General features: G+C 38.1%; 1 protein-coding gene across 1 annotated transcript in view; it reads left to right on the forward strand.

Annotated features, from left to right (window-relative positions):
• RXFP2 (relaxin family peptide receptor 2) overlaps window positions 1-18,292 on the forward strand; it is a gene marked incomplete at both ends in the record, with an annotated part of 33,715 nt that overhangs the window by 7,845 nt on the left and 7,578 nt on the right. The window contains 12 exons of the mRNA XM_082751722.1: window positions 2,862-3,035; window positions 4,886-4,963; window positions 6,071-6,176; window positions 7,164-7,235; window positions 8,741-8,812; window positions 9,740-9,811; window positions 10,180-10,251; window positions 11,537-11,608; window positions 12,248-12,319; window positions 13,367-13,438; window positions 14,738-14,809; window positions 14,925-14,996. Of these exons, the coding sequence (XP_082607848.1) occupies window positions 2,862-3,035; window positions 4,886-4,963; window positions 6,071-6,176; window positions 7,164-7,235; window positions 8,741-8,812; window positions 9,740-9,811; window positions 10,180-10,251; window positions 11,537-11,608; window positions 12,248-12,319; window positions 13,367-13,438; window positions 14,738-14,809; window positions 14,925-14,996 (1,006 nt within the window). The remainder of the gene's footprint in view (window positions 1-2,861; window positions 3,036-4,885; window positions 4,964-6,070; window positions 6,177-7,163; window positions 7,236-8,740; window positions 8,813-9,739; window positions 9,812-10,179; window positions 10,252-11,536; window positions 11,609-12,247; window positions 12,320-13,366; window positions 13,439-14,737; window positions 14,810-14,924; window positions 14,997-18,292) is intronic.

The following is an 18,292-nucleotide window of genomic DNA, read 5'->3' on the forward strand; positions in this document are numbered from 1 at the left end:
TGATTTCAGTGACTTTGAAGCTAAGTGAAGCAAGCTGGTCTGCCTGCTCTCACAGTGACCTGAGAGCGCTGACAACAGGATCAAAAAGGCTGTTGTCACCTGAAAAGTGCCTCAATTATGTGCATTATAACAGCTCCAAGCAGTGTTAGTTCAACAAGGAGCTTCCAAAAAAAAAAAAAAAGATTTTATCCCTCTAAAATCTTGTCTTAGTGCAATGGACATTTGCAGAGAATGTTTTGTTTTTTTTTTTTTCTGCTTTAAACAAAACTGTTCTTACAACCACAGCTACTGAGCCGACGCACTTTGCTTGTGCTATTAAGTTTGCAATCAATTTATAGACTTGTTCTATTAAAGTACGTTGAATAACAGCAGTATGCTTGAGGACTGTGCACATATTGCATGAACCCAGCTGATCCTCAGTAATGTGCAATATCGTTTGGTCGATTTGTGCCACTCAGAAATTTATGGCGAGAAACAGGGGGAAATCTGCTAGTAACCAGAGGAGGAGCAGCTCCATCATAGGCAGAAATTTGAAGACTGAATTTTATCACATGGTGAACAAAGGAGTGCTCTTATGGTTATTATTGCTTTGAAAGCAAAGCTTCCACTTTTATCTGTAGCTATTCATCAGCCAAAGTGCTGTTTGTGGGGAAGTAAATCATGAGTCTAAGCAAACTGCTCCATCCAGCACTGCAGACGCTGATGAGAGAGGATGCGATGCCCACCAGATCCTGAGCCTTACTGGGAAGTGGGAAAGGAGCAACTGCATCTACCAGGGCTGTAAATACACCATGCTTGATGAACAAACAAATTAAGACAAGTTACAATGAATGTAGAGACAAAGAGAAAACTGAAGAAGCCCCTTCTGTTTGGGTAGCAGCTGATTTCTTGTCCATGAGAGCAATTAACTGAATGCTGGGAGTGAAGAGAGGCTCAGGTTGAATTTTCCATCCACCACCCCACATGCAATCTGCTGTGGTTTTGCTTCTCTTGAGAGGTCAGGGACACAACTCAGTCCCCTGGAAAGAAAATGTCAGGCCATACTGAGCATATATGTGAAGTTTGAAAAAATGCTTCATAACAATGCTTTGTCTGTCCCATGAATACAAGAAGAAGGCTTTTTCCAGTCCAACTTTTGTGCAATATCTGACACATGAAAAAATGGGTTAAAAAATACTGACAGTGGCATAAGAACTTTGATAAAAACAGTAAATTATCACAGTTTAATTGCAATATTATTCAAAATAGTCATATACAAAGATGCGTGGTTTTACCAGTCTGTTTGTATCAATGTTTTGGGTCCCAGGAAGAGCCTTCAGAAACACCAGTCTACAGCTTTTCCTCTGTCTTCCAAACAACACAATAAGAGGATGTTAGCAGTAACTCACTTCAAAAGGCAAAGCATATCTTGATGAGATTTTTTTCCAAAATGAAGAGAAATTGGATATCAAGTCTCAGCTTGGACTTGACTACATATTTCATCTCCTCTTGTCTTGTGCCTTAACCCCAATTCTTTGTATCATACAAAAAGTACTATCATTAGGAGAGCATTATTTAGATAAAACTAAAACATATTCACTTGTTAAAGATCACTGTTTAGCTGTACTTCTGCTCTTTCTATATGTGCTGGTGCTATATAGCCCCTAATTGTCCATTGGCCTCATAGGAATTGGATTACCTCACTTTGTTTTAGTCATTTCTGCCTGCAATTTCATCCCATGTATTTCATTTCAGTCTTGTGTATAGTTCCCTAGGGGTCTCGTGTGTCTAAATTCAAATTCAGCATGGCTGCCTTTGCAAGCTGGGTCCACAGGCATCTCCATCAGTTCAACTGAGATCATAATCCAATTTGCTTTGTCAAACTTGAATTACACTTTTCAAAGAATTTGCTAAATAATAAAAACAAATAAATAATTAAAAAAAAAAAAAACAGCTGCACAATGCAAAGTGCTTTACTATGTTTTGTTTATTCTGCTTTTTTTTTTTTTTTTTTTTTTTTTAGCATTTTTTTATAAGAAAAGGGTTTTCTTTTACTAGATTTTCATAAAATCTCCTGAAAGCTTTGTGGAAAGAAAGAAGTGCTTTTGCAAATGCTCCATAGCTCTAATGGAATAATATAGCAGATTTCCTGCAAATGTTCTGCAGAAATGCAGTCTTATGTTACGTGTGCTGATACAGGAAATAAAAACTACTATCTTGCTTTTAACGTCTTGTCTGAATCAGTGATTTACAAGACTATAAATCTAATTGAATTATTGCAGATATATATATATTTCAAAAGTAAAGCGATAAATCTGATACCACTCTTTGCAGATTCATATCAGAATTTGACTTGCAAATTGCTCAGAGATTTTACTGCAGTTGTGTGCAGTGAGTCTTACAAGTTGCATCTCTCTGATGTGCAAGTGAACACTTCTCTATTACCTACCTGCCTTCAGCACGGGAAGTGGCTTTCCACATGCTCTGGCTGGAAATTCTCTCTCCACATAAGACTTCCATCTCCCTGTGCCAGGAGCACCAAAACTCCACTGCCCTGTCCACCCACTTACATGTTTTACAACGTAATGTTCACACCAGCAAGGAATCAGTCTACCAGGAAAGGATACTGATAAGCATATTACTTATTTATTTAATTATTTATTTTTTGGCTAGCAATGTGTTCAGCAGATAAAGGAAAAGAGAGAAGAAAAGCAAACAGATCCTTTTAGATGTCTCTCCTAGATTCCAGATGGAGAAAGCCATTTCTAGATGATGCTATAACGAATTAAAATGACATGTAACATACTTCAAAGTGTAAAATGAAATTGCTCTGTCACATGCAGTGGTTGTAGCTTCATCATTTTTTATATACTCTGTTCTAGAGGAAATGTCTTTCCATATTTTCTCAGAGTCCTGGTTAATGGAAGGCGTTTCTGTTGACGTGGTCTGCCAAAAGGGTTATTTTCCATGTGGAAATCATACAACGTGCCTCCCACGGGCATTTCACTGTGATGGCATAAATGACTGTGAGAATGGTGCAGATGAGGAGAACTGTGGTAAGTACAGCAACAGCTGTAAGTGTGCAGAAACGAAATCTAGCTGTGGCATGTGTTCCTCCAACTAATACACATGGAATCTCTAACAGCCTTCAGATGATCTGCAAGCCTGACAAGTCTGGGGTTTTTAGTGTGATTGAATATTTTACTTTCTTCAGTGAATGAGGAAATTACACCATGCTGGTCAGGATGCCGGCTGGCATGCTGACACCATGCCAACTGACTAAAGGCATGCCCCTGGCGGACTCCAGTGGTGAAAATCCTGCACAGTCCTCTGCTGTGGAGAGGGGGTAATCACTGCACATCTGTGTGGGGAATCCTTCAAAGTGGATGCATGGGCTCCCGCAGATAAATAGGGGTTCTTAGACTCAGTAAGGCTTTTCAAGAGCAGATGATTTTAAGTATTTTAAGGGTTTTAGTTATATACATATGTCAGTATATGTGCATGAGCACATATGAACTTGGAGGTGGTCATACCACCATTCCTCTTATTGATCTCCATGTTTGCTCTCAATCCAAAAGAGCTATGAAGAAGTGAGGTCAATGAGACTTTTTTGGGCTAAGAAACGATCCCTGTTTTGCAGCATGGTTCCCTCTACATCACATTCAAGTTGTGAGACTCTAAAACATGTTGGGTCAGAAGCTAATGTGTCAACTCTACTGTCATCTCCTGCTTTGTATCCTCCCTCCGACCTATTTCCTAGTGTAGTTCTTACATCGCTTTCACTTCTTTTTCTTCTTTCTAGGTATTCCAAACCACCCTCCTGTGCCTCTTTCCTTCTTCTTTACCACCACCCCTCACTACCATCTTTGAATGGGGTCCTTTGTATTTGTGACTTTCCATGTGGCACATTTCCAGTGCCATTACCAACTCCAAAATTCACCTTGGTGTACTAACACTGATTGCTCAAAGACTGATATTCTTCGTATAAAATAGAGATTCCTATCTTCTGCCAACCTATTAAAAATTCTATGCTATACAAACATTAACTTGTTTTCTCTCAAATACAGTATAACTTGTAAAATTGCCTATTCATTTCACTGTTCCATACATGATCTGTACTCATTATTTTCCATGGTTTGTCTGAAATCTGAGGTCACCATTTGTATTCATTTACTTGAAATTGGTGTAAACTTCCTGTTTTTTACTGAATCACTTTCTATGTTTTCATTCCTGTCCTAAAATACTCCCATTATCATGTACATTTTCACTGTAAATAATTTGTAACTTTCCATGCTATACCATGTACTACAGCATGGGTTTCTCCGCTATGTTAAGCATTTTATTTTAGCATTCACTTATTTTTTTGTCACAGAATCACAGAATCACAGAATTTCTAGGTTGGAAGAGACCTCAAGATCATCGAGTCCAACCTCTGACCTAACGCTAACAGTCCCCACTAAACCATATCCCTAAGCTCTACATCTAAACGTCTTTTAAAGACTTCCAGGGATGGTGACTCCACCACTTCCCTGGGCAGCCTGTTCCAATGTCTAACAACCCTTTCGGTAAAGAAGTTCTTAAACTTCTTGTCAACACATCTAATAATATTTTACATCATCTTTAGATTTCTCTCTGTCATGGTCATAGTCTGGTGCACTTCTGACATTCCACTTGCATGAGATTTCTTAATTTGGGTTTATAATAGATATTCATAATCAACAAAAAAGACAATCAAAACAATCATTTTGAAGATTTACTTTTGCTTACATCCCATATCAGAAAACAGACAGAAAACAGATACACCCCACAGTCAAAATACATGTTCTCTGGTATTAATGTTCTGGTTTTCATTAAAAGTTGATGTAGAATTTAAAGTATAGATGATAAATGTTAACACTTCTTATAGGAGATAACAGTGGATGGGCAAGTATCTTTGATATGGTTCGTGGAAAGCCTAATTATCTGGATTTATCAGAAGAATGCTGTAAGTAATTGCTGCTTTTTCCATTTCGTTGCCTTTCTGACTTAATCCTAAGTGCACTATAACACCCTTATTAGTATCCTCACACTATTTTACATTTCTAAGACTTTTCACTGCATATACATATTTACTATAATTATAGAGATATCTGGAATTTTAGATGAGCTCAGGGAACTCCTTTGGCTTCCCAGAGCTTTTTGCACGCACACCAGGCAGAGCAGAGTGAAGCTGTGTGGAGCATACTTGTTAGTGTCAGGTTGCAGTTCTGCAGACTTGCAGGAAAATAGTAATTACATTTTTGAAAACTTTTGGAAATCTAATAATTGTTTTCATCTCACTCTGGAACAAAAGAAAAAAGAAAGGTTTCTTTGTGAAGCTTTTTTTTTAAATAAAAAAAAAAAAAAAAAAAAAAAGATTAAAAAATCTTGAATTGGTTTACATTAAACCTTCTAAAATATTTTTCTTGCCTACTGATGAGGAGTCATAAGCCCCAAAGCCCCAGCTTAGTCAAAGTAGTACAGTTCTGAGACAGCTCTTTAGAAGGACTGCCAAGGAGGGGCAGCCAAAAAGCCTTTAATTGCAGCAAGCAAGGACAGCATTGTGGCAAGAAAGAAGCAAGTTTAGATGCTGTGTTCCCGCTTGTCTGCACTAAAATCAAAGCATCCAGTTTCTCAGTGAGTTGTAGTGACTTTAACTAATCTGCATTCTCTGTTGAAACTGTTGTATCAGCAATTTCTCAGACGTTCTCATTTGTGTGTTATCTATATATTTATATATAGAGAGAGTATATCCTGTCTTTCAGTTAACCTTATTGCAGCTGGTACTTTATTTATGGAGAACAGGATTTTAAATTTGAGTTATGTTTTACCTGTGTTTGAGTTTATTATGTGTAAATTACTGCAGTCTTAGGAAGCACAGCAGCATCTTTTAGAGCCTTCCTGACAGGTGAACCTTACAAAGGTAATTTGGGGAAGGGGGCATGTTAGACATCTTAATGTCCAATTCCTTTCTAAAAAGGGGTCTTAGAGTGACACCCCATCTGATCAGAAGTACTTGGTGGGTGTAAGACATATATATGTAAAACACTCCCTCAGTAATTCATTTTCCTAGGTCTCCAGCAATACTCAGAAGGCTGCAGCTGCATGGAAACAGAACTGGAATGTGCTGGAGTTAATCTGAAGTCTGTCCCACTTGTTTCAAGCAATGTAACCGTCCTGTAAGTGGAGTCCGTTTTGCTCCCCAACATAAAGCTGTACTAGAAACGAAGATATGCCTGAACATACTTTGCATAGTGCTGAACTCCCAAATGTGGGCCCTCTGCACTCAGAGACTGCAGAAAAGAGCAACCCACTATAGGTACTTACTAGGGATTTACCAGTATGTAGTGAATGCTGTGAGTGTTTGGCTACAAGGTCCACTTCAGTGTGGAATTCATTTGACAAAATATATGTGTGTCAGCAGTGTAAACCAGTCATCTAATACAGGTCGTAGGAATTGCACACAGACTGTGTTTACTTCTCTCCCCTACAGAGAGTTTGGGTGTTAGCTGAGAAGAGGATTTTGCACTGTCCAAGTTACAATTAGGCGAGTTGAATGCCACTTGGGTTTGTCATTCCTATTGCTTCAAGTCTGTGGGCCCCAGGGTGCTCACTAAAGATCACTGGTTGTGCAGCCAGCACTCAGGTAATGGGCACCCACCAAATATTGCTGAAGTTACCGCAGCAGGAATTTCAGGATTATTGCTTCTTAATGATGACTCAGAGCTCCCTATTTCAGCTTGCCAGCTCCAGTTTTACAGGCTGTGAAAACGTATGTAAGGCTGAATCCTTGGTAGCATGGGAAATTCCCAAAGATCTGCCTGGATCAGCAAAGGGAAATATTTAGAAGAGGCCAGTCCTAAAACTGAGTAAAGAAGTTGGATGGCTTTCAGTTAGCTTGTTCAAGTGGTCAAGTGCATTTGCTTTACAAAGAGATCAAAGTGAGAACTTTCCCTCCCAGCTAATCCTGGGAGGGCACTGAAGCTTCACCTGGGGATTCAAACAATGAGGATGGATGACAAAGAAGCTGAGGAGGCTACCAGGCTTCCCAGGCAGTGTGATGCACCCAAAGTAATGCACCCAGTGTTAAGAAATGCAATGCAATGCACCCAAAGACTTTTAGACTCTGAGCCTGTGTTTAAACATCAGTTACTGATTACTTTTAGGTCACTCGCACACAACCAGATCCATTCTCTTCCAGATGAAGTTTTCAGCAAGTACACAAAGGTGAAGAAAATGTAAGTATCTTGACAGTTTATTAAAGCATTACATGAGTCCAGGACTGCATGAAATGCATAAAATCAATGCACAGTCACCTCTGTGTTCACTTTTTAACAGTAATGCACAGCACTTGCTTTCAAAATTGATGTTTTGATCATGCTGGTCTGCCAGTCTAGCTGGATAGGCACAGATGTGGGCAGCTTCATACACAGAGATCTGGTCTCAGTCCCTGGCACAGAAAAATAAGTAAGCAGAAAATAAATCTGCCAAATAAGCACTACTGCCGTTTGGTGATGAAACTGCAACTTACCATTTTATAAGGTTAAATAACACATCTTTTAAATTTTTCCCTTTTCTTTCTTTTTTGATGTCTCAACACCATGGAAACCAAACACAAATTATGAAATTAGCTGCACACATGGCAAGTTCTACTATGTAGTCAGTCCTCTCATAGATCACTGGTACATTTTTTCAAGCTGGATGGTGTCTTCCATGTTCTTTATATAGTAAGTGGCCTTCTTATTGGAATTTGACTTGGAGGGCTTCCAATACAGCTTCCTCCAAGTTCCTGTAGGAACCAGTCTGCCTTCCACTGAGTTATGAAGAAGGGAGATATTTGGATATTATGAGGTAGAATGACTTGTATCCTTTTTAAATATGGCTGTTGTTAATAACAAAAATAAAAAATAAGAATCAATCACTCAGTCAGCACTGTAATTGGCATCTCCCTCAAATAAATTCTTACGGGATTAAGGTATACATATAAAGCTAGCAAATATGTGGTCTGCATGAGAAAATGGACAAATATAAGGGTAAAAATTCATATGACAGACATATGATAAAACCTCATTAAAAACAAACAAACAAAAAAAAAAAAAAAACATAAATACACAATATTTGAGCTCACCTTTTGTTTTGGATTGGATAGTGCATGCCTTTTGCTAGATAATTCCTAATGACAGCTCAAACCACCAGAAGAGATTAGCAGCCTTCAAGCATTGCCTTTCCATGGGAAAGGAGTGTATAATTTGAAGAGTGGGCAGGGTGCTTCCCAATTTTATATAAACAAAATATATATGCCACTAATTTTCAGCAGAGGTGCGCCACCAGATTCAATGTACATTAACACAAGTGTCAAGAAGGATGGCCTCACTATTTTTTACATTTCATAAAATTCAAAATAGTATGCCTGCACCCTCAAACAATATTGGCTTTTCTCTCCAGCCTCCAGTGCTTTCTATTTTACACCTTCTTTTTTATACCCTATGATATTCTATTCCAATAGCATAATCAAGAAATGAGAATGACACGACTGTGTATTGAATAGCTTCATAGAAGTCATTAGAAAGTTCTGCTCTGGTGGAAAATACTGAATCTGACTTCAGTGGTATTACATCAGGCATTAATTTAGCAGTGTGCTTTAAATGGCAGAAGGGGATAAATAGGGGATTATGAAATATCTGCAATTATAAGAAGTTAATAAGACAAGATTATCCTGGTTTTCTTACCTTTTCTATACTAGATTTCTACAAAACAATTGCATCCAGACAATATCGAGGAGAGCATTCTTTGGACTATACAAACTTCAGAAATTGTGAGTACAGTATTGTCCTAGTTTTGCCTTTTTATATCACACCTTGCTTCTTGGATATCACAGAGCAAACATCCTTCCAAAAAAAATGGGAAGTTGCATCAAAACTTCCACCCTTCAGTCTCATTCAAACATAATTCAGCATATTTTAGTAGCTTAAGAAAGGTGCTAGAAGTCAGCAGTCCCTGTATTTTAACTCCTACTGTGACTCTAATTGAACTCTGGGACAAAGACAAATCACTGAACTTCTTTCTTTATCCTCACTCACCCATTATAAACTTCATTTGGTATGTGTACCTGACAGCGCCTCATTAGTTGATTTTCACAAAGCGTGTTGGCTAAATTATTCAGATGTTGGTATTTGTAGCATTTTTAGGCAGTATTTCTCAAAATCCAGGTACCTCACCACTTCCAACAGATGATAAAATCTCAGTGCCTTTGAAAATCAGGCTAATCTTACAGGCTTCTTATCAAGTTTGGAATAAAAAACTACAGTTATTGACATTTTGACAGATCAATGTGTATTAATGCATAGTGTTTTTTTACTACATCTGTCTTGATCTGAAATAGTGTATGTATAAGACCTAGGCAAAAGTTGTCCATTGCATCACAGCAAAACATATCTACCCCTGTGCAGCACAAAACTATTCATAAAACACATTTTTAATGCTTTACCAAGCATCATTCCACATATAAAATATTAAAAAGCATTAAGTCAAATGCTATTGCCCTTGCAGTAGCAGACAGCCTTTTATGAGATAGTAACCTTAAAATATAGCATTTTAAAATCCAGCATTGCCTGTCACAGTTGTTTATCTTTCTGGTTGCTCTCATCATGTCTGAATGTTTTTGGCTTCCTCTCTTTAAAATTAGTCTACCAGGTTTTAGATAGCATTATTTTAGTTCCAGCGTTATACTCTTTTTCAACAGGTATCTCAGCCATAACTGCATCACCAGCTTGAAACCTGGGGTATTCAGAGATCTACACAAACTGAAATGGCTGTGAGTACCCATTTTCTCCTTGTCTGTAAAAGTATTATTCATTTCTAGCAACGTATGCATATCTGGCTTTGGTCTAAAAGGAAAGAAACAAAGCAGTAAATCTATGTTTGTACATAGCATTCTGTACAAAAATATTGTGAAAGATTACAGCCTGCAATTCCTTATTGCTGTTACAAAGACTACATTTCAATTTTTGGAAGTCTAGTTATTCTGGGTCCATTTTCTAGGCCTAGTGATTCTGGAATTGCAGACAAGAAGCTTCCTTGTGGTTTGCTCAATTTGTCCTTCTTTTCGCTGTTTCCTTACAAGGACCACTGATATAGAAAGAAAAGAAAAAAAAAAAAAAAACAACTATTCTTTCTTTCCAGAATTCTGGATTATAACCCAATAGCGAAAATTTCACAGCAGTTATTTACTGGCCTAAAGTCTTTGTTTTTTCTGTAAGTATTGCTCTTACACATTTTCATATTGATATTGTTCAATACCCAAGTAGCTTTCCCTTCTATCTTTTTGTTTTTCCTCCAAATTCCTTCATTTTCCCAAGATTTCAAGCATATCCTTCATGAAGGAGTCACGCTTGCCAACTCCCAATACTTACCTATTCTAGATTCAAATGTGAATTTCTCAAAAGCATTTTTCACGCTAGGACCACCCTAATTATGTTTCAGTTAAAACTAAAGCACATTCTTGAAGTTGTAAAACTGTTTAGGATCATATCTCTTTTCCCTGAACACCTATAAGAAACTCATGATCTAAACTGAAAATTCGTGAGTACAACCTGGAGAAACCTAGCCTCTCCTTTTAGAAAATGAAGAGTATCTAGGTATTGAGATAATTCACCATGCAGATCCCACTGTGATGACTATAACAGAAATTCCATTTCAGACAGAGATTACAGTGCGCAGGAAGGAGAAATGATATCCTATAAGTTCCTTCCACCACCCTCAACAAGTAAATCAGCACCTGAGAAGTACAATCTCAGTTTCTCATAAAACATAGCAGCTGTTTTTATTAGTATCCAGGGAAATAAATCATTTGGTTTTGCTAGTGGAAAATGCATTTTTTTGCTACTTTGGCTCAGGGCAGAGAAGATGAAAAACTTTGCATCTTTAATTAGTCAATGACTCAAGTGTCTCAGCTAAGCTCCTGGTAGGCAGCTGCGGCCACCAAAGCTGGCATTAGTAACTTGGAGAATTGAAATACCACCCTACCCTTATCCTCCGTACCCTTACCAGCTCCCATGGGAAAGAGCTTGAGAAAGGTCAGAGCACATGTGGAAAACCTACAATACCAGTAGTGAGGATTTAACTTTTTTAATGGACACATGGTTTTGTTTGTTTGTTGGTTTGTTGTTGGTTATGTTTTTAAGGGATGGTGGGGGGCGGGTTGATCAAATCAATATGATTCAACATATTTCTCAGTCAATGTATCCATTGCTTATTAAAGAAAAAAAAATATTAAGAACTAGCAATTATTTTTCTGATACTAAACATGTTTTGTTACTGGCAACTTACTCTTTTTTTTTGTTCTTTTTTTTTTTTCTTTTTCTTTTTTTTCTGTAGTTCTGTAAAATCTAAATTTGCCTTAAGTTTTAAAGCAATGTAACTAACCTAATCTTGGAATTTTCTCAAAAGTTTACATTTGCATATCTTTCTTACACTTACTTATTTTGCTGTGAAGTATGATAAAACATCTTGTTTTCTAACCATGTTTTAATTTATGAAGATCAATGATAAACAATTCACTTGAGACTCTTCCTAAGAAGATCTGTAGTGAAATGCCTCTTATTAACTGGATGTAAGTAAATCACATGAAAGTTTCCTTTGCTAAATTATTGTATCATTTTCTGTGAAGACAAAAATTCATCATTTTTTTATTCTGTTAGTCCAAGCCAGGTGTGACATTCTAAAAACAGTAGAGCTTTTGCCAATGTTGAACCTCATGTTGTCTCAAATGCCTATCTGAAAGATACCACAGTTCTCTGCCAACATAAACTTTTAGAGCTGCTTCTTGTTCTCATGACTCTCATGAGCTTAACAAAATTCTGTCTTTCACTTCAGTTTACCAAAGAAAATGAAGTAAGTTATTGTGAATATGTTTACCCTAAGCATAACTTAGGATAAAATAGACATACGTTGCAATTAGATGTAAAATCTCCACCTAGTGGCCTCTATTTATTCTGGTATACAGACTACATATGAGAAATGAAAATGTATTACTTTACTATTGCTGAAAGGGTTGGTGAGCTGGGCCATAAATAAAGATGAAATCACAACAAAGAAAGGGCTATACTTTTTTAGATCTAGGTAATAAATTAGGGTTAATTTTGGAAGAAATAAAGGAGGGACATAAAAAGGAGATTATGCAGGAGCTTGTACTCCCTCCTGCAAAATCATTCTACAACTCATGAATAACAGTTTCCTTATTGTTATTTAGGGATTTTGAAGGCAATCGTATTAAGACCTTAACTAATACCACCTTCCTAGAATGTGATGCGCTCACGGTATTGTAAGTAAAAGACATAAAAACAAAGCAATAAAAACCTTTTGAATATGTGTGACTCAGTTCTCAACACAGTATTTGTCTCAATATATAAAGCCTAATCAGGACAGTTGTGCTTTTGTCAGGGAGGTATTCTTTACCACTAAATGAATTATTGTAAGCATAGTCACATGGAGCATTTTGGCAATTGTCATGATATCACTTGTTTCAACAAAAAGAATAAGAAATAAGCATACTATATGCTTTCTGCCTTGTGACCAGATCATGAGTACCAGGCTTTTCAAACTCCATGAAGTCCTGGGACTCGCAGTCTGATCACAAAGCAGACATAATACAGTATGCCTGAATCTCAACCTGCAGATGTTTTTTCTTGCTGAATTCATTCCTCCTTCAGACTGGCATATTCCCATGCAGGGGATAAGCAAAAAATATCATTGCTGATAAAATTAAATATTTTTGTATACAACAATAATGCACATTCTAACTTTTTTCATATTCAGCTACAGTTCATATAATACAGAGGAAAGGAAAAACAGAATCTGAAGGGGGATCTGAAGGAGGATCATGAAGAAAAACATGTAAAGATTCAGAAATATGAAGTGTTCCTTGTCCTACTTGGGGTGGTGTCTTACCAGTGAGGAAAGAGAATTCCCTGCAGTGGGATGGTATGAAACCCAGTGAGAGCAAAAGGAAAAAACAAAAACAACACACCTAAATTTGGATATGTAACTTTTCTGTCTGGACAGCAAATCCCACAGCTTTCAATCAAATAAAATTTCATGTTGCTCTCTTACGTAGGTAATTGCTTGCTTTTAATTAATGCTAAGGACAGTTTTACTTAACTAACTCTTTAGCCTTGTGTAGGTTTGTTTTGCAGTGACCGCAACACACCTTGCAACTTATACAGCTTGTAAAAATTAGCCAGGGTCCTATGGAAGGTCTAATACAACTAAAAAAATAGAAAGCCAGGTAGTGACACAGAAACATAAAATTAGCACTGTGTATTAAATTGAATCATTAGGTATTTAGGCTAATACATATTTTCCTTTACAGGATTCTTCGTGGAAATCAACTTCACTTTGTGCCGGCATATACCTTTTCCTCCTTAAAAGATTTGGGGGAATTGTGAGCTTTTTACAGTCTATTTTTAAATGATAGTGTGTGAGCAGTAATGCCTGTCATCTGTGAGTGCATTGTCCCTTTCCTGCTAAAGGTGGGCCAGCAGGCCATGCAGAAGCAAGGGCTAGAGGCCAGGAAGAGGCCAGCAAGAGGGAGCTGTGTGTAGTGTCTTAGGCAGCACCGTGGGGAAGGAGAACCTGATACCTCTGATTGTGAGGCTTTCTAGGATTTGCAGCAGGCACAGTTTGTAATGTACAGGCTAAAAGACAAGATCCCCCTGTATCCAAGTGACCATCAGGCTCCTTCCCCTCCTGGAAACTCCACCAGGGTCTTCCAGAGCCAACAGCATTTCTGAGTCTCTTTGGATCACTCTGAGGGTCTCTCTATTCCCTGTATACTCTACAGAAAAATAAATGGGACACAACGGCTGCTTTATGGAGGTGGACCAGCCTCCTCCCTTTAGCTTTAAGATTTTCAGCTACTTTTAGATGCTAGTCTGCCACTTGCCCCAAGGATGAGCATGGATGCGTCAGGCTCACCTGCATGTAGCAGCACCACGCTGCATCTGGGGCTTGGCTACCTCGTTATCTGGCATGGTGTATTTAGGCAGGGACAGAGAATGGCTGCGGAAGGAGCAGAAGCCAAAAAGAGAAGGGAAAGCTGGAAGGAAAGCCACCAGTGGCTGGAAAGATGCGAGTGATTGAAACGGGCTGCTAAAGGCTGTTGGAAGAGAACAGCAACTAGAATCATTTGTTAAAGACACTGATCTTCTGGCATGGTGGAAACTCCATGAAACAAATAGCTTGTTCACCAAAAACAGTCTTTACCATGGGATTTGTATTTATTTTGCTTTGTTTTTTCCATGCTCTACCTATATTAAATGTGAAAGCTTCACATCTATGTAATTAGGCCTTGATTCATCTCACCTCTCAGCAATGATTAAGTTCATAAATTATACAGAGACCCTCAGGCAACCAGGTTCCCAAATTAGATACCTCAGCTGAATGAGGTATGATGAATCAGAGCTAAAATGATCCATGTTTAGCAATTGCCAAACATCAGTGCCTGTACCGACTGGCTTCAAAGTGACTTATGGATAAAATTAGAGCAAGGAAATACTGGATGAACAAAAAAATTATAAAAGATAATTTTGCTGCTATTAGACTTTTAAGCAAGGTAGTGTGCCTCCTCACCTATGAAAAGAAGGAAATCTGTGTCTTCAAGTTTTTAAAGATTGTATATTGAAATGGATGGTGGAATATTGGGGATGAATCTGATTTCTCTTGTTCTCCGTGTTTCTTGAAGGGATCTGTCCAGCAACAGGATTACAGAATTGCCACGTTATATTTTCAAAGATCTGAAGTATTTACAAAAGCTGTAAGTTATAAATGAGAATTCCCAACTGAACTTAAATGTAATAGTTTATTTTGTCTTTTTTTTTTTTTTTTTTTTTTTTTTTAATAAAGTTAGAAACAGTTTCTGTTTCTTTTAGGAATCTGTCTTTCAATCCACTTTCTCACCTCTCAGAGGATCACTTTGAAAGCCTTCAGCAGCTTCAGTCATTGTAAGTAAAACCAGAAATATTTTACTAGCATAATACGCTAAATAATATCCTTTCTTTCCAGGAGAAATATTCATAAATTGCAGAACACTGATTGTCACTCGATTAGATGCTGAATGTACTTTAATTTTCTATTTCTACAGGAGTCCTCAACACCCTAAGATAGCAGGCCAAAATGCATGATTTACAGCCATACAGTTTGCTCAGTTTTACTGCTATTCACAAATGATGAGGCTAGGAGCAAACAATACACATAAAGAAAGAACAAATTACACAACAAGCACAGCTAGGCTACCTGGGCAGATCAGGACCTAAATAAATTGTAAGAAGTATTTTAGAACCTCTATAAAATCTAATTTGTGGTGGCTCATAAAATACTCATGTGTTGAAAACCACATTTTTTTTAAATTATTTTACACAAAGCTTGAAGTCAGAATTGTTGTTATTTCTTCTTTAATTCACAAAGATTCACTCATCTAAATGAATATCTTCTAATTTTATTGGATTCAGGGTTGTAAAACATGAGGGTAACATCTTTTTAAAATTGTCATTCTGTGCTATATGGCTTTTTCTTAAAAAGCTGTCCAGAAGAAGAATGAGGTGTTACTTTTAAATAGCTGAGCTTCAGTTCACACTATTTTTTGTTAAGCATCAGGAAAATTAATTCAGGAAAACATCCTGAATTAATCCTAATGATGAATCTGGACAGCTTTCCTGCAACTCTTTGTTTGGTAATTTTCTCCTGTGCCATACAGTTAAAAACACTGTGCTGAAGTCAGTGTACAGGATAATATTCAGTTCCTCTTCATAGACCCTATATGTGAAGTGTCCATGGGTAACAGGTGGGTAATGTGTCTAAAATCATTAATGTAAGGGTAAAATTTAAGAGAATTCAGGAAAACATTGCTTTTTGAGATCCCTGCTGTATTTTTCCTGGCTGCCACTCCTGGAAGTGTTTGGTCTTTCGCAGGCCCTGTGTCCTATCTGTTTGCCCACATGGATGTCTCAGATACCACAGGACATGTCAAGTAATGCCTGATGGAGTATTAGTCTGAAGAGCAATTCAAACCAAAATCTGGTCTATGTTGAGACAAACCATTTTCCAGATCCCCCTGACTGTATTCACCACTGACTCATTCAGCTGACAACGTGTAGGACTTTGGTGTCATTGGAGATGCCCTTGGAAATCTATCTACCCCTCCTGGTTGTCACCTCCTACTCCAGAAGGCCACAGGTCTCTTGTAGGTCTTGTGCCATATTAGCCATTTCTTCATGGGCATCTCAAACAGGTGTCTCCAGGGCATGTGAAGTGCTTTTTTTGTGGATAAGTGAGTCTATCATGTGGCAGCTGTGCCAGAATAACTTCCTTTGAGGTTCTTTGTGAAGTGCAATACAGCCCTTGGTACCACTATTATTCACAGAACTAAATGCAGTGAGTATAACTTAATATCAATATTCCAGTCCATAAATCACCACAGGGACAAGACAGTAACCTTAACAGAGGCCATTGTTTTGAAATATGGACAGAGACATGCTCTGCTGCTATATAAACCTTGACCAGCTGGAAAAAGTGTAGTTATTTCAATCTGAGAACACATTAACCGTGATAGATATGTTGCTGCCAATGTAACAGTACCACCTGCCTGCCTGTCAAAATGATTGTCTGATCTGCGTTTTCAACTCAGAACATGCAGTACGGGAACAAAGAATGTAAGACAGACATAATGTCAGTCTCCCAAAAATCCGACTGGGTTAGAATTAACCAGAACAAAGTGCTCTCACTACGCATTCATTTTTCCACAAGACTTGCTGACAGGATGACAGGCATTTTACTTCATGGGATAGACAGTATATAATCCAAAAAAAAAAAAAAAAAAAAAAAAAAAAAAAGAGAGAGAGAGAGAGTTTTTAAAGTTTAAAATCTTGTGGGGGGAAAAAATAATGCCACTGATCTTGGGCTTGAACATGAACCAAAAAGAATCTCAGCCGAATCCTCTGGGGAAATGGTAAGCTGCAGTCCAAGTACACCAGTACCTGCAGCGCATACATCGTGCAATGGATTTGTACAGCATGGCAGGTTTCCATTAGCATTTCCCTCTCTGTCAGGTGCATACAGTTAGTTTTCTTTGCCTATGTCAGGAGACTGTCTTACTGTTCAAATCACAGCTAATCAACAACCCATTCCAATTGCTTCTTTTGTTTTTCCATTTTAGCCAAAAGTGTGAAATAATGAACTTCTGTCACTGTTTCTCGCCTTGCTGGGCTTGCTAACTCTCCTGCACAGGCCCTCCTGGTACTGTATCTGTACACTGAAAGTCTATTGGGATACTGCAGAATGAAGCTTTGCTTTCAGATGCTTCAGGACATGCTTTGTGAATATATTCAGTATACAAAGTGTCTTTTTCAGGGCTCTGTCACCATTAGGATTTTTAAAGAGCTGAATGCACCTTAGTACTGGTTTTGCTTGCATATATGTAATAGAAAATATTATACTGGCATTTTATTTTTACGGATTTTTAATATCATCTTCCCTCCTGTATGGGGTATGTGCCCTCCCTAGTCAGCAAGTCCCATTGAACCATGCGATGTCAGAGACAGAAGGTGGGTGGGTGGTTCTTTGCCTAAATGGTGAATGTCTCATAACCTGCTCTCCTTAGGCTCTGCTCAGCATCGCCCTGGGCAATGCTAGCTCACAAGGGCCAGAACAGCTGGGCAGAATGGACCACTAGACCAATGGACCGTGCCTGGGTCTTGTCCCTCTTCATTTTACCAATGCAGACATAATGTGGATGTCTGCCTGGTTATTCAACCTAATATTTTCTAATGTTAAATTTTTTGATATATTTTATTTGTAGTTTATTTTTCTAAAGACTTCTCTCTGAGGCTCCCTCTACAGTCAGCAGACAGAAAAAAGCCTTGCAGGACAAGAGTCTCCCTTCTGGCTCTGAGGGAGACTTAGCTCCAGCCTTAACTACAGTGTGGAGGCCTGATGTCAGGTGAAACAAAACCCAACACAGGCACCTGAACCTATTCAAACAATAAAATTAAAAAAAAAAAAAAAAAAAGTCATCTTAGCACTTTGGGTGGCAAGTGGGAGAAGGACCAGGTCCTCACCTGCAAGCTCACACTCTAGTGATTTGTCCTTCAAGTTGTACACACCATTGCTTGAATCATTCCCTGCTGCAGCTTCTGCTGCTAGGCAGCTAGTAGCTGTGGTTTGTGCAAATCATCTCTGCCAGCACTCCAAAAATGTGACAAAATATCCGACTTCTGTGAGCTACTAGCTTGTCCCTGTGACT

This window comes from Aythya marila, assembly GCF_965140915.1.
Source record: "Aythya marila genome assembly, chromosome: 1".
NCBI classification, from domain to species: domain Eukaryota; kingdom Metazoa; phylum Chordata; class Aves; order Anseriformes; family Anatidae; genus Aythya; species Aythya marila.